The sequence below is a fragment of the Takifugu flavidus genome, chromosome 8, assembly GCF_003711565.1.
Source record: "Takifugu flavidus isolate HTHZ2018 chromosome 8, ASM371156v2, whole genome shotgun sequence".
Taxonomy (NCBI): Eukaryota; Metazoa; Chordata; class Actinopteri; order Tetraodontiformes; family Tetraodontidae; genus Takifugu; species Takifugu flavidus.
The window spans coordinates 125,950-139,456 of NC_079527.1; the positions used below are offsets into that span (position 1 = coordinate 125,950).

General features: G+C 51.2%; 2 protein-coding genes across 5 annotated transcripts; one reads left to right on the forward strand and one right to left on the reverse strand.

Moving 5' to 3' along the window:
- Positions 1-127: 127 nt before the first annotated feature.
- Positions 128-7,420, reverse strand: LOC130530685 (deoxyribonuclease-1-like 2). 3 transcript variants are annotated; one of them, XM_057042103.1, is made up of 10 exons: positions 7,205-7,420; positions 4,935-5,091; positions 4,637-4,725; positions 3,382-3,393; positions 2,061-2,147; positions 1,899-1,996; positions 1,714-1,826; positions 1,347-1,504; positions 1,190-1,286; positions 128-682 (listed from the first exon to the last, which is right to left on the reverse strand). In XM_057042103.1, exons 2-10 carry the CDS (start codon positions 5,082-5,084, stop codon positions 551-553), a joined length of 936 nt encoding a protein of 311 aa, XP_056898083.1. In that variant the 5' UTR covers positions 5,085-5,091; positions 7,205-7,420; the 3' UTR covers positions 128-550. The 3 variants fall into 3 exon arrangements, with proteins under 3 accessions (XP_056898083.1, XP_056898084.1, XP_056898085.1); XM_057042104.1 differs by lacking the exon at positions 7,205-7,420 and adding an exon at positions 5,874-6,079; XM_057042105.1 differs by lacking the exon at positions 3,382-3,393.
- Positions 7,421-7,992: 572 nt separating this feature from the next.
- On the forward strand, positions 7,993-13,410 carry snx21 (sorting nexin family member 21). 2 transcript variants are annotated; one of them, XM_057042095.1, is made up of 6 exons: positions 7,993-8,180; positions 9,171-9,447; positions 9,596-9,756; positions 11,221-11,362; positions 11,445-11,610; positions 11,933-13,410. In XM_057042095.1, exons 2-6 carry the CDS (start codon positions 9,186-9,188, stop codon positions 12,543-12,545), a joined length of 1,344 nt encoding a protein of 447 aa, XP_056898075.1. In that variant the 5' UTR covers positions 7,993-8,180; positions 9,171-9,185; the 3' UTR covers positions 12,546-13,410. The 2 variants fall into 2 exon arrangements, with proteins under 2 accessions (XP_056898075.1, XP_056898076.1); XM_057042096.1 differs by having other exon boundaries at positions 8,000-8,137.
- The last annotated feature ends 97 nt before the right edge of the window (positions 13,411-13,507 follow it).

Below are 13,507 nucleotides of genomic sequence, written 5' to 3' on the forward strand. Positions count from 1 at the left end.
ATTTTTTAAAGAAATCCATATGTGCCCTCACAGAGTCCCTCAGAGAAGAGACAGCACGTGGAGGTGAAGTTTTCAGCATTTTTATGGAGGTTTTTGGCAGCGTGTACAAGAAAGAGCACCCCAATGATTAATAAACACAAACTTTATAACAGTATAAAAGATGGACAGTAATCAGGTTACAAAACAGCAGCAATCAACACGTGCACACAGTTGTGACATGAGCAAGGCACCAGGTTGTTCTACTTTTCCTCACGGCCTCCTACAGAGTTAAGGTTCCTGCTCCAACAGCGAGTCAATCAAATAAAAATGCTAAATGTATTATTTAGTCATCAAAATTAATCCATAAAGATATAATTTATTTGTGCCATTAGATTTAATATCGATCCATCCAAATCTTAAAATATCTGGGGATGGTTCTTACATCTAAAATTAAGATTTCAGTGTTCAATCAAGTGGTGTAAATAAACAGTGTTACATTTCAATAACTTATTTGTTGAGAGCACTCAGCTCCCTTTGTAGAACCTCCAGAGTGGGAGACAAGAGCAGACGATCACAGAGCCAGCAGGCAAGAGCAGACGATGACAGAGATGCCGATTAAGGTCAGGTGGGACAAGGCCTGCAGGAGGTGGGCGGAGCTCTTCAGCATCACCTCGATGGGAAAGTGTTCACTGAGTGCCCGCACCTGGGAGACAGAGGACAGTCAAAGTCACCGTTCACAGCTGAAGGGAAGAAAACAGTCAGACTGGGAGAACCAGATGATGGAGAAGTCTGAGACACCGGAAGCAAGCTGACAAAACACCTTTCCAAGTTCACACTGGGTCCCACATCTGGACAACATGTGAACAGAGCAGGAGAGCATCTGGATCAGTGTGTGTGTGTTTGAGCACCAAACAGCAGCATGATGATGTCATCATAACTGACACCAAAGCAGTCATACAGGTGAGGCCAGTCACATGACCCGAGGTGCACATGCTCAGGCAGAGCGCAACAACACATCGCAGGTGGCAGGAAGTGGAGGTGTTTGACTTCCACCTGCGTTCATGGAAGCTCTTCCAGTTTTAAAACATCCCACTTCCCCGTCCAAAACCTGGACACGCGTCCTGAAAGGAGCATCCTTAAAACATCCATTAAATGCAACAGGTGCTGCTGGCTTCACAGGTGAACACACCAGGAAGTAGCAATGACCCACCGTGTCTCTGTGGAGTTTGAAGGCCTTGTTGATGTTGAAGACTTTGGCTGAGAACGGTTGGACTGACTTCAGCAGGCCTTTCCCATATACGACGATCCTGCAACAGACAGAGTTCAGATCTGTCCACGGGGTCGTACCCGTGTGTGTTCACACACACCTGTCGTAAGCACAGCTGGTCTCTGCAGCGACGGTCGTGTCCACTTTATCTCCAATCAGCCAAGAAAAGTTTAAATCCTTAAACAGTCGGATTCTTGTCTTGTCGGCTCGAGTCATGTAGGCACAGCCGGCATGAAAGTTCCCCAGGAACATTACATTCTACACACACACACACACACACACACACACACACCACACACACACACACACACACACACCACACACACACACACACACACACACACACACCACACACACACACACACCACACACACACACACACACACACACACACACACACTTAGCTTGACTGGATTGCTTTATCTTATCTCAGAATCTTGGATCCAGGATGAAACCCTCATGGTCACCTTGTTGTTGAATTTGCTGCTGACTGCTTGAAACACATCGTGGAGCCTGTCGATCTCCTGCACCGTCTGCTCGGGCTGAGTGTTCACGGCCACCAGCACAAACTTTTTAATGGCTGCGGGTCAGAGAGGAAGTGAAGTTAGTAAAGCGGTGCTCTGATGAGCCGACGTACCTTCTCTGGCTCTACCTGTCTTTCCACTCTGGAACTGGACAGCGAAGGGCGCCCTAATGAAGGTCTGTGCTTTCTGGTACTGGAACTGACCCGTCACGTTCACAGCCCTGCTCCTGTTGGGAGGAAAGCGGTTAAAGGAGAAGGGATCTGTTGGAATTTGCGTGGGAATCCTCTCACCTGTAGATGAACACATACTGCTGCATTCTGTTGGGAGAGTTTCCCAGAGGCTTGCTGGACACCATCTGGTACTGGTGGTCCTCATACCTTAACACAAGAGACAAACAGGAGAGCAGCTGCTGATCGTGCACCCGGGCAGACGTGCTACATTACTGCCCTACTCCCAGCGTTCGAGGGGCAGCTTTGAGAACCTGCTGTGGCTTCTCTGATGGGTTAGGGTTAGGGGACCCATAACTAATACCAGCAGCTGGTGAACTCCTGTCATATCACTCAGTTACTGGGCCTTGTTTAGCCCACTGATGGAAGCAGGGAGCTCCTTCACTATGGACACACCCCAACAGGCCTACAGCCAGAGGTTGGGTGACTTGGGAGGGTTTTATTGGGGTTGTTTTGGTCAGGAACACCCTGAGGAACGGCTCCACTGTCCATGGGGTCATACCTGTGTGTGTTCACACACACCTGTCGTAAGCACAGCTGGTCTCTGCAGCGACGGTCGTGTCCACTTTATCTCCAATCAGCCAATCGGTTTAAGTACCACTGACTTTGACTACAAATGTGCACCAGAACGCTCCCGACATCAAACCAGTGTGACTGGCATGAACAAGGAGGCCTTGATGTCAACAGCAAGTGTCAGACATGCAGAAAATGAGTGAATTCTCTCAGCAGCGTTGAGATTATGATGATCAGATGTTAGAAGCGCCAGCAGGCGGCGGTGTTAGACGACGGGACCATGATGGAGCTCTAAGAAGAGCTGAATGCAACAAGCCAGCAGAAAAACCCCAACAAAGGAAAAAGAGCTGCTGCCTGCTGAACAAAGCCTGGTTTCAAAAGTGATGACGGACCATCAAAGTCAGGAGATTAGTCAATCTGCACGTGTTGGAACAGCCGAGATGTGACCCAAATCGAGCCGTATGGTTCTTATTTCTGAAGCTGCTGTGCAGTGGCAGCACTGAAGATGGACCTCCATGAGCCCCAGCGGCTCCAGGTGCAAAGGTCCTAACACACACTCCTGAGTCAGACACACCTGGATGGACCCACGTGTTTCTGATGGGCCATCTCAGTTCTGAGGACACAGACTTGTTTGACATTCAGCTCTCACAATTGCTGTCGTGCTGAATTACAGACAGAAGCAACGATGATGGAAAGGAATGACCACACGTTTATGGGGCTATTATGGAGCTACACAAACTTCCAGGTGCATCAGGTGAAACTAAAGCAAATGTATGCTCACGTAAACAGTGGCGCCACTAAAGCTGCAGGTGGTGTGATGATTAGCCCCATATACGTTTAATAGAGGAGATGATCGTAAAGGCTACTGTACCTCGCACTGTTGCTGTTGGAGGCAGACACATAGAGGGAATTAGGACCAAGGAGAACAACAGGCGCGTTTCCACTGCAGGAACCTCCCCAGAAGGGCCATTTACAGGACCTTTGAAGGGGCCTAACCGAGTCCTGCTCCAGGGTAGCTACCTGGAGCTGGACCGAGTCTTTACCTCCTTCCTTGATGGGTTATTTTTGCTATGGTTTCTGCGGTTGACAGTGACACGGCGCTCTAAACTAGCCAAGGGGGTGCTACCCCGCAGCGGAGACAGGACCATCAAGAAGAACGGGTCCTGTTCCTGCAGTGGAAGCGCACCTAATTACATCATTTCTTTAAAATCCTCTAGATGTTTTGTGCCTCTTTAGCGACACAACCTGCTGGTGTCGCTAAACCATCACTGTTGTATCAGATGTGCTCGTCTATAATGTCCTGACGTCATCAGCTGATCCATCTGTTCAGTGGGAGACCTTTAACCTTTGACCCGTTGCCTTGCTGTAGCTAGATCAAGCGCTCTTCCTTCACACACGCCAAGCAGCTGTGGTGCCCCTTCACCTCCGTCACCAGCCAGCGTTCAGCCGTTCAGCCTCAGGTTCTCTCCACCACCACCTCTGCTCAGGGACATCACACCTCTGCACAGGAAGGCCACCAATGTTCTCTGGCTCCTTTCTCTCACCATATCCTCAGTCTGTTTCTGTTGTCTCTCTGAAACTTTGGTGGGATCAGCAGCTCCCAGCTGCCCTCCAGGCTACATGTGATTAGTGAGGCTCCGCCTTGTGGAGCCACATTCTCTCAAGGAGTGACGCCACCTGTTCCAGGGTCCCTGCACAAACTCTCCTGTGCTTCCTGTCTAGATTTTTGTATGCTGGCTTGTCCTGTTCCTAAGGCTGTTAGCAGGCCTCCACGTGGGCTCGTGAGCAAAACGCCCAGACGAGAAATGGTCAAATGAAGAGGACAGATGCTCAGACTGATGCGATTCAGTGGCACATCCAGAAGGGTGATGGAGAGATTTCTTAAGAACAACTTCAGAAAAGGTCAAAACTGTGCTGGTGCCACAACAGGAGCACCAGAGCTGCATCTTCCATGGGCACATGCACCTGTCCGTCAGACTCCAGAGGAAGGTGGCTCTTCTACCCAGACAACAGGCCCAGTGGAAGTTAAGATCATTAAGTTAAGATAATTCTGTGGCCTAACGATGTTTAGTGGTAGAAAACAGTTTCCCCTCTCACCCCTGCAGAGGTCAGGAGATGAACTGTACCTGTTGAGGGAGGCCAGCAGAGATTTCATGGTGCTACCATCAGGATCCATCACTTCCTGGAGAACAGAGATGTGACACCGAGACAACACCTACGGAGACGGAGACGGTAGAGTAGAGTAGAGTAGAGTAGAGTCACACACTCCTCAGAAACAGCTAATCTGACTTCAGTGGCCTTAACTTGGCACACACGCACACGCGCACACGCGCGCACGCACGCACGCACGCACACACGCACACACACACACACACACACACACACACACACACACACACGACAGTCTGAGACATTGTCTCTTACCCGCATCAGCAAGTTCTTCACTCTGTAGTTTGACGCCTTCATCTTGTTGAACTCCTGCAGGTTGTAGGCACATATCCTGAATTGTGATGCCGCCTGTCCAACGACGGCCAGCAGCAAGAGGAGAGAAAGACAACGAGGACGCCAGGCCATGGTTGGACTGGGGACAAAAGACAGAACAGGTGACGCCTAGATGCTAGGAGAACATGAGGGAACACTGGTGAACAGACCGTCCATGCAAAGATCAAGTGCAGCAATGCTGAGCTCAGTACCCAGCGACATTCCTCCAGGTGGTGTTGACCAGACCTTCTAAACCAATATTTTCCTTCTACTCCTCCCACGTCAGGCGGAGCCTTAACTCCACACAGAGGGTCCTGGTGGAGGGACAGAAATCCACCTGTGGGATCGAGCCAAACTCTGTAACTGTTGATTCACCTGAGCGCCACTACATCCACCTTTGAAGGGAAGCTTATCCTGACTGTGGGTCAAACATCTACGGAGTCCAACGGATCATATCCTCAACTTTAACCAGCTTATTTTAAAATAAACAAGGACAGAACAAGCGTGACAACATTGGGACTTTGGCCCCAGAATGTCTGCTCACTCAGACATGGACGGGATGGACAGAAGGATCAGACGGGACCAGAAGGTGCAGGTGTATCAGAAACCCGCGTCTGCGTGAGAAGGGATGTGGCATAAATGCACCAACATAAAAACAAAATATCGATATATGCGCACGGCGACGCCGCACCACAGAACTGAGCACGCCGTGTCCCCTCGGAGACGCGTCCCTCCCAGGACACTTCCAAAAACAAACAGCACCAACAAGGAGGGAAAAGGATCAGAAATTAGCTTTTCATTCCGTATCCCTCAGTTCATGTTTACCGCCACCGGTGCTACAGGTTAAACTGGTCTGTGGGACAAGAGTGAACAGGTCCTGACCTGAAGGGGCCCGTCTGTTAAATCCACGGCAGTCCTCGTCCCAGAGCAGCAACCTGCTGCCTCAGTCAGGCATCAGAACCGTGGACTGCTGACAGATTTTGGTTCTTCTGCTAGTAAACTTCTGGAATAACCACCAGTTCGTTAGTTTCAGCCGTTAAAAGCAGACACGTGCTAAAACCAGGCGACACCGATGGTTGAGTGGCGGCTGTTCACTGCTGGGAGTTTGTGTAGCGCATGTGGCTCCCAGACCCGCCTCGGCCTCAAACTCGTGCGACTGGTTGAGTGACTTCAAACCACTACAATAAGCAGCTGGGCTGTTGAGGTGCATTTTGTTTAGGGTGAGGGTTAGGGTTAGGGGTTAGGGGTTAGAGTTAGGGGTTAGAGTTAGGGGTTAGAGTTAGGGGTACACAAAGTGGCATCTTTATGGTCCTGGTTAGAGCTCCTCACGCTCCGTCTGGGTCCTGAGCCCATGACGAGGAGCCGACCCTTTGGTTTTGTTGCTTATTTGAGGTTTCTAAGACACAAGCAGGAAGTTGACTGACTTTATTTGCACTGAAGATGAATAAAAATGGAAGTTGATGAACATGCAAGAGCAGCCAGGTGGATCCAGGGCCATTCATCACATACGTTGGCCTTTGAGAATGTGGTGTGGCTGCTCCACCTGGGTGGCACCTCGCCTCCAGACTAACCCAGGACAGAGTCTTGGACCGTGCTGAAGACTTTAATACTTGAATGTAATCAGCAGGACAGTCACTAAACGACTGATGTCATTTACTGAGGAAACATCTGCAGGAGAGCGGATGGTTACAGAGGAGCATGTCAAGCCTTCATTATCACGGCGGTTTTTGAGGAAATTCATCAAAAATCCACCTCATGCACAACAACCCTGAGACATTGGGTGCATCACGAGAGCATAGATGTGGATGTCTCCATGGTTGCTGACTGATGACCAGCAGCAGCAACAGCAGCAGTCACTCTCACTGACATGGTTGCTCTCAGGATCCTCCACACCTGAGGAAAAGCTCTCACTCATCATCTCAAACACCCAGAAGTTCATTAAAACTTCTCTCTGATGAGCACAACCACAGATCCAGGAGTAATGTCTGACTGGTCAGGACACACAACTGGAAACCCACAGGACGAGGATTTAAACCGCGTCTGTTCACTTTTCTGGTGGCTGCAGTAAAAACCCAACCCATAAATCCAGAACTGAGCACTTAGGGTTTGTGCTCCTCACAAGGAGCCAGAACCAGCGTACACCCAGTGAGAAGACCAGCAAATGATACTGGTCCAGTCCCAGCACAGAAGACTGCAGCTGCTGCTTTTCTTACCTGTTCAGGTGAGCACACGATCGACCTTGTATTTCACGAAGCTGCTTCCTGGTTCCTGCACTGAAGGTGGAGGCTCCAACCTGTTGGTGGCTCCAGTTTAACACCAGCTGGACACGCCCACCTTTGCTGCTGCGTTCAGGGCCTGTGGGAGAGCTCTGTTTCCAGTTGTAACTCACATGAATTCAGGGCGTTTGAAAGAGAAGCAGCAATACGAAGTTCCATCTTTGGCTTTGACTAAGATCAGCCAATATATATTATATCAAAGTTTCTGTCTCTGAGCCCATTGAACCATATTTAAAACACAAGTCTTGCCCTGTAGGAAGTTTGCTGCCATCAAGTTTCTTCCTGAAAAGCTTTCTGTCAGCGCTAAAATCCCAAGAGGCAGAACTCTGCCCTTCTTTACCAGATTCCAATAAAATCTGCAGCCACTGAGGGAATAAGAGGTGTTAAATGCAGATGGAAGCCTGCACTGATGTAACGAAGCACCTTTGAGCCATGTTGCAACAGGTGCCATGTAACCTAGATATGTGTGACAAAACAACAGATTTTAAAAAGAAAAAAAATCATAAATGCATCTTTAGAACCGGTAACAATTTTCACATTTAAATTTATTTTAATGCTTACATTTTCTGGAGTGTCCCCAAAAATCAGGGTGGCGGTGACTTTTAATGGTTTTTCATGAATCTCCTGTACAGGTCTGTACATTTATTTAAAATATCTCATCTATCTTTTAGAGTTTAAATAATCTTAAACTGTGACGGTGTCTGAGGTCGGCGGCTGCGCGCCCCCTGCTCTTCACATGCGGTACTGCTTTTCCTGAACGGTCACTGTGGGACATCCAGCCGAACCGGGGCCACCTATCCCGCAGCCTGAAGCGCCGCGGAGTTTCAGGAACAGTTATTTGGCCATCTTGGAGGTCCTGGCCCGGCCCAGGTATCGATCAGCCCACTGATATGGAGTGACATGAGCGAATAAGGTGAAACTCCGGTCCGGGGTTCCGGGGTCAGTAGTTGGGAGCTCCGAGGCTGTCAACCTGTTAGTTAGCTTGGGTGCTAAAGTGAGCTAATGTGTTTTAGCCTTTAGCCTTTAGCCTCCTTTCAGGGACTCGTCTGAGTGTCAAAGTTGAAAATGGAACGGATTTGTCCGCACTTGTGTGGAAAATCTCCGCAGTTCACACTGGTTTCTGAGTATCGCTGCTCGCAGCCAGCAGCCAATGCTGCGGGGGGAAGTTGGACTGGAACTCTCCTAATCAGCTCCATCCTTTCATCAGCACTATGATTCCAAGCCTCTGGATACAGTAGGAGGGAAATATGGTTAGAACCCACCAGTCAATGTTTGCAGCTAGTTAACTAGTCGGGGTGGTGCGTTTAGCGGTGACTCGAAAACCGGAGCTTCCTCGGTGTGACAAGATCAAGCTTCCGTTTTAAGCCACTCATGATTTCAAATGAGATCTTTTTAAAGAACCAAGAACACAGTCAAGAGGAAGACGATAACTAGGCGCTATTCGGTGACTTAAAAAGCAGAAGAGAACCTGCACGAGGCAACAGCAGAGATCCTTCATACAAGCTGTGAACGCGCGTTTCAGAGCTCGACCTGCTTCTTTATGTGGTTTTTAATGTGTGAGGAGACCTCAGGCTGGAGGTTAAGCTGCTCTGGGTGAACCCAGTCTAGCTGAGAGTGGTTGATTCTGCTATATTCGCCTTCTGGCCATTGGCCGGGTGCAAGTGTCGAGTTGTTTTTCCACTTAAAGACACTGATGCTAATGCACAGAGCTACTGTTTATGGCGGTGGAGCGTGTTTCATCCCCCTCCACCCCACCATTCTCAGCTGGGCCCTACTGTCCCATCGCCTGGCGGGTCAGAGGCTGCTTGTACTTTAAGATTAAATGAAGGTTAAATGGCGACACGGCAGCGATGGGGACCAGGAGCTAATTCTGTTTCTCAGTATCATTGTCCACCTCCTGCAGGATCCAGACTCCATCATGGCTTCCCGCCTGCTCCATCGTTTGAAACGCTCCCTGTTTAAAGACGGCGAGGCGGTTGGACCCGAGCCCGAGGTGACTGGGGATGGCTGGGAGGCGGAGCTGGAGGAGGAAGAGGAATGTGTCACCGACCGGCTTGGCGGGAAACTGTGCTTCGACAGTGGGCAGGAGGAAGGAGCAGAGGACGAAGACGAGGGGTCCGGACAGGACAGCAACTCGGACATCCTCGGGGAGTCGATGGAGGAGGGGCTCAGCAGCACAGGTGTGGCTTTACCTGGATTACAAGGTGCCGCCATGGCCCTGATAGCGAGCAGCTCCATGTTCTTTGGTGCCCAACATGTTCCATTTCGGTGGGCTGAGGTCAATTAGGATAAAGGTCATTAATAGAACCACCACCCTCTCCTGTGTAGACACCAGCCCCTCCGGTCCCCCCAGCACTCGGGACTCCTGGAGGACTGCATGTGGAGGCAGCGAGGTGAGTCCCTCTCCCACAGGGAGGAGGGCGACGGACAGCCTGCTGTTCGAGGTGACTGATGCCAGCATCATGAGAGACGGCGCCTCCAAATACGTGGTGAGTGGCTCCGGAAACGTGGCACTCTGTGAGGAGGCGCCATTTTCACATCATCTCACGGGATGCAGATTGGGTTAGGGTTAGGGTTTGGGTTGGGTTAGGATTAGGGATGGGTTAGGATTGTGTTGGGGTTAGGGTTGGGTTAGGGTTAGGGTTTGGTTAGGGGTTAGGGTTGGGTTGGGTTAGGATTAGGGTTGGGTTAGGTTAGGGTTGGGTTAGGGTTGGGGTTCAGGGTTTGGGATAAAACTTTTTTGCACTGGCCTACTAATCGGAATGATAGGGGATTGCGGAGGATGAAGGCCCCCCTAGGGGGGGAAAGCAGCTGTTGGTCTGGGCTCAAGACCAGTCCTGGAGAAACTAGGGGGGGGGGGGGGGGGGGGGGGGGGGGCAGAATCAACCAGGGTTGTGGTTTGGGTTTAGGGTTAGGATTTGAGGAAGCCGTGGAGTTAGGGTTAGGGATGGGAAAGGAGGTGGGATTTCAAAGAAGCTGTAGGATTGGTAGAAGGGTTGGGGTCAGAAGTGGATTTGGGGTTGGGTTTAAGAGTTAGGGTTGGGGGTTAGGGTTAAGGGTAGGGAAAAGGGGTTCAGTTTAGGGTTGGGGTTAGGGTTAAGGTTTAGGGTTAGGGAAAGGGGTTAGGGAAGGGGGTTGGGGTAAGGGTTGGGGAACGGGGGTTAGGGTTAGGGGTTAGGGTTGGGGAAAGGGGTTAGGGTTGGGTTGGGGTTAGGTTTGGGGTTAGGGTTGGGGAAAGGGGTTGGGTTGGGTTAGGGTTGGGTTAGGATTAGGGGTTAGGATTGGATTTGGGTTAGGTTAGGTTTAGGATTGGGTTAGGGTTGGGTTAGGTTTAGGATTGGGTTAGGGTTAGAGGGTTAGGTTTAGGATTGGGTTTGGGTTAGGGCTAGGATTGGGTTTGGGTTAGGATTAGGGTTGTGTTAGGGTTAGGATTGGGTTAGGTTAGGGTTGGGTTAGGGTTAGGATTAGGGTTGGGTTAGGATTAGGTTAGGGTTGGGTTGGATTAGGGTAAGGTTTGGGTTAGGTTAGGTTTAGGATTGGGTTAAGGTTTAGGATTAGGGTTGGGTTAGGGTTAGAGGGTTAGGGCTAGGGTTGGGTTAGGGTTAGGGTTGGGTTAGGGTTTGGGTCATATGGAGGCATTTGGGCTGTGTTGAGTCGGGGTTAGGGTTAGGGTTTGTTGAACGGTTCCGCTTTCACAAAGGTGAGTTTGCGCTTCTCTATCCGGTGTCCAGAGGGTTTGTATTGTCTCCTCTTTAACCACAAAGGTTCGGCTGGGTCATGTGACAGAGCATGAAAGAGCGGCTTTGGAACGTTCTTTTCTGTTCACAAACCAGGCTGTCACGTTTAACGAAGCATCAGCCAATCACAGATCGATCTCGAGCAGCTCATTCAAATCTGAAAGCAGCGGAATTCAGCTCGTAATGTGTGTTTGTGCGTGTGTGTGTGTGTGTCAGCTTTACACCATCCATGTGATCCAGGCCGGTGGCAGCGATAAAACGCCGGCCGTCATTACTCGGCGCTACTCTGAATTCCAGAAGCTCCACGTCAGGCTGTGCCGTCACCACGGAGAGCAGATGGAGCGTGTCCACTTCCCACGTAAGCTTGGCTTCCTAAATTCTGCTCCGCAGGACCCGTTTTCAGGCCCGGCAGCTGGTGTCTGTGCTCCTGATGTGTGCAGGGAAGAAGCTGCGCAGCAACTTCACTGCAGAGACCATCGGCAAGCGCAGCCGTGCCTTTGAGCAGTACCTGTCGCACCTGTGCTCCGTGGCGGCGCTGCAGGGGGCGCTTTGCGTGCGACAGTTCTTCTACCTACCGGACCTGCAGGCAGGACAGACGTACATCAGGTCTGTCATGTAGCGCTGGCTCTGCGTGCATGTGAACACACGATAACTCCTGCAGCAGGTTCAGGTTGAGGGTCACCTCCGAGGTTCTGGAGCGGTGAAACCCAGGCAGAATGGCGACGCTAACGAGGCTGGAGCGGTTCCGGTACCTCAGCAGTCAGAGCGTGGCATCAGTGACCCGCCGACAGGATGACAGCGTCAGGATGTGCTGCCTACCCGGCCATATAGATCTAAACTGTGCCTTCACAGGAAGAGATCATGTGACCGTTACGTGAGGTTCTGCCCAAATGTCTGACTCAGCAGTTGTTGCTTTGTTTTGGTTCAGGGCGGAACGCTACCAGGACGCCTTGGGGCCACTGCTCAACGCCAAGAGGCTGCAGCAGAAACTTGGCTGGACGGCTCTCTGTGACAACCAGCCTCCAACCACCTCTTCCCATTGGCTCTACACCCTGGTGGCTCTGCTGAGCTGTTTTCAGGAGGTGGAGCAGCTGGAGGAGGCCCGGGATCACTGCCAACACGCCCTCTGCGCCGTCATCCCTGCTCCGAGGCTGCGCAGCTGGGGGAATTCGCCCCGACGCCCCCAAGAGGAGCCCCAGGCTCTGAGTCTGAGTGCAGATGCGTTCCATTTCTCCTCCAACAGGCCACACCCCCTCCTGCTGCCTCTGGCGCAGGTGATGGTTCGACTGTCCTGGCAGACGGGGACGGACAAGCGCCAGTGGGAGGAGCTTCTGCACAACCTGGAGGAGGAGGAGGCAGGGGTGGACAATGAACCAACCATCCGAGAATTCCTGCTCCAACAGTGTCTGGAGGAGAGCGAGGGGGAAGCTGGGGCCCGGTGGCTGACAGAAAGGGAACGGGGGGGGGGGTCTCGGTCCTCGGCAGCAATTTCTTTGATGAGACAAAGCAAAATCATTTCAGAAGCAAATGTTCAACTGTGAAATCGGGTGAAGGTGGCTGCAGAGGGTTCTAACCCCAACCTGTGTGGGCTGGATTTGCACAAAGGGAAGGTGTCGGTGCTGAAACCCGAGATTTCAGGTTTCAGAACAAAGGGAAGCACTTTTCTCCCCCGTCAGTCGTCTGGTGGCGTCCATGCTAACCCACAGAGCCCAGACCAGTCAGGTGATCTCTCCCAGCGTGAGGACACAGCCGTATTACTGAGGCCCGGTGGACCCGCGGGCTCGTTTTTGGTGCCGTGCGTGTCGTTAATGCTAAAGCCTCCAACTCAGGCTGATGTAGCTCTTTCTCTCTGCTTCCCTCACGTCTCTTCAATCATACTTAACATTTCTCCCCCAGTATAAAATCTGGTGATCTAAAGCTGCTTTCATGTCGTCCGGCCGTCCGTCTGTCTGTAGCTGCGCTTCCACATGTTGATTGAGGGAATCATTTCCTTTAAAAATCTGATTTCATGTATTCTCATCATCATCGATCTTAATTCCCACTTTAGATCCAAGCTACAGCTGACGCGTTAGACAATAACCTAGAACCAATAACCACTCTTTGGATGTGATTGGTGTTTTCATGGGTCTGGTCCCCGTCCAGACGTGTCAGGTGAGGCGGTTCAGGTGTGGAATCAGGAAGGAGATGGGATGTTGGGCGTCCCAAACCTCTGAGCACATGGCACCAGAACCCATAAAACTCAGATATGAGGGACTGATCTAGTGCTGGTGTAACAGTGGTGCCAACCCAGACTTGAACCTGACACACACACACACACACACACACGCTGTGGTGCAGGCCCAGAACTGACACACAACACACGCTGTGGTGCAGGCCCAGAACTGACACACACCACACACTGTGGTGCAGGCCCCACGACAACACACACACGCTGTGGTGCAGGCCCAGAACTGACACACACACACACGCTGTGGTGCAGGCCCAGAACTGACACACACACACA

Bases quoted from the DNA above. Each gene is read 5' to 3' on its own strand.
- snx21 (XM_057042095.1), top strand. From the start codon at position 9,186: ATGGCTTCCCGCCTGCTCCATCGTTTGAAACGCTCCCTGTTTAAAGAC. The intron at 9,757-11,220 runs GTGAGTGGCTCC...TGTGTGTGTCAG, and splicing joins ACGGCGCCTCCAAATACGTG to CTTTACACCATCCATGTGAT. The intron at 11,363-11,444 runs GTAAGCTTGGCT...TGATGTGTGCAG, and splicing joins GGAGCGTGTCCACTTCCCAC to GGAAGAAGCTGCGCAGCAAC.
- LOC130530685 (XM_057042103.1), bottom strand. From the start codon at position 5,084: ATGGCCTGGCGTCCTCGTTGTCTTTCTCTCCTCTTGCTGCTGGCCGTC. The intron at 1,827-1,898 runs GTAGAGCCAGAG...TCTGACCCGCAG, and splicing joins GTTCCAGAGTGGAAAGACAG to CCATTAAAAAGTTTGTGCTG. The intron at 1,505-1,713 runs GTGACCATGAGG...GTGTGTGTGTAG, and splicing joins GCAGCAAATTCAACAACAAG to AATGTAATGTTCCTGGGGAA.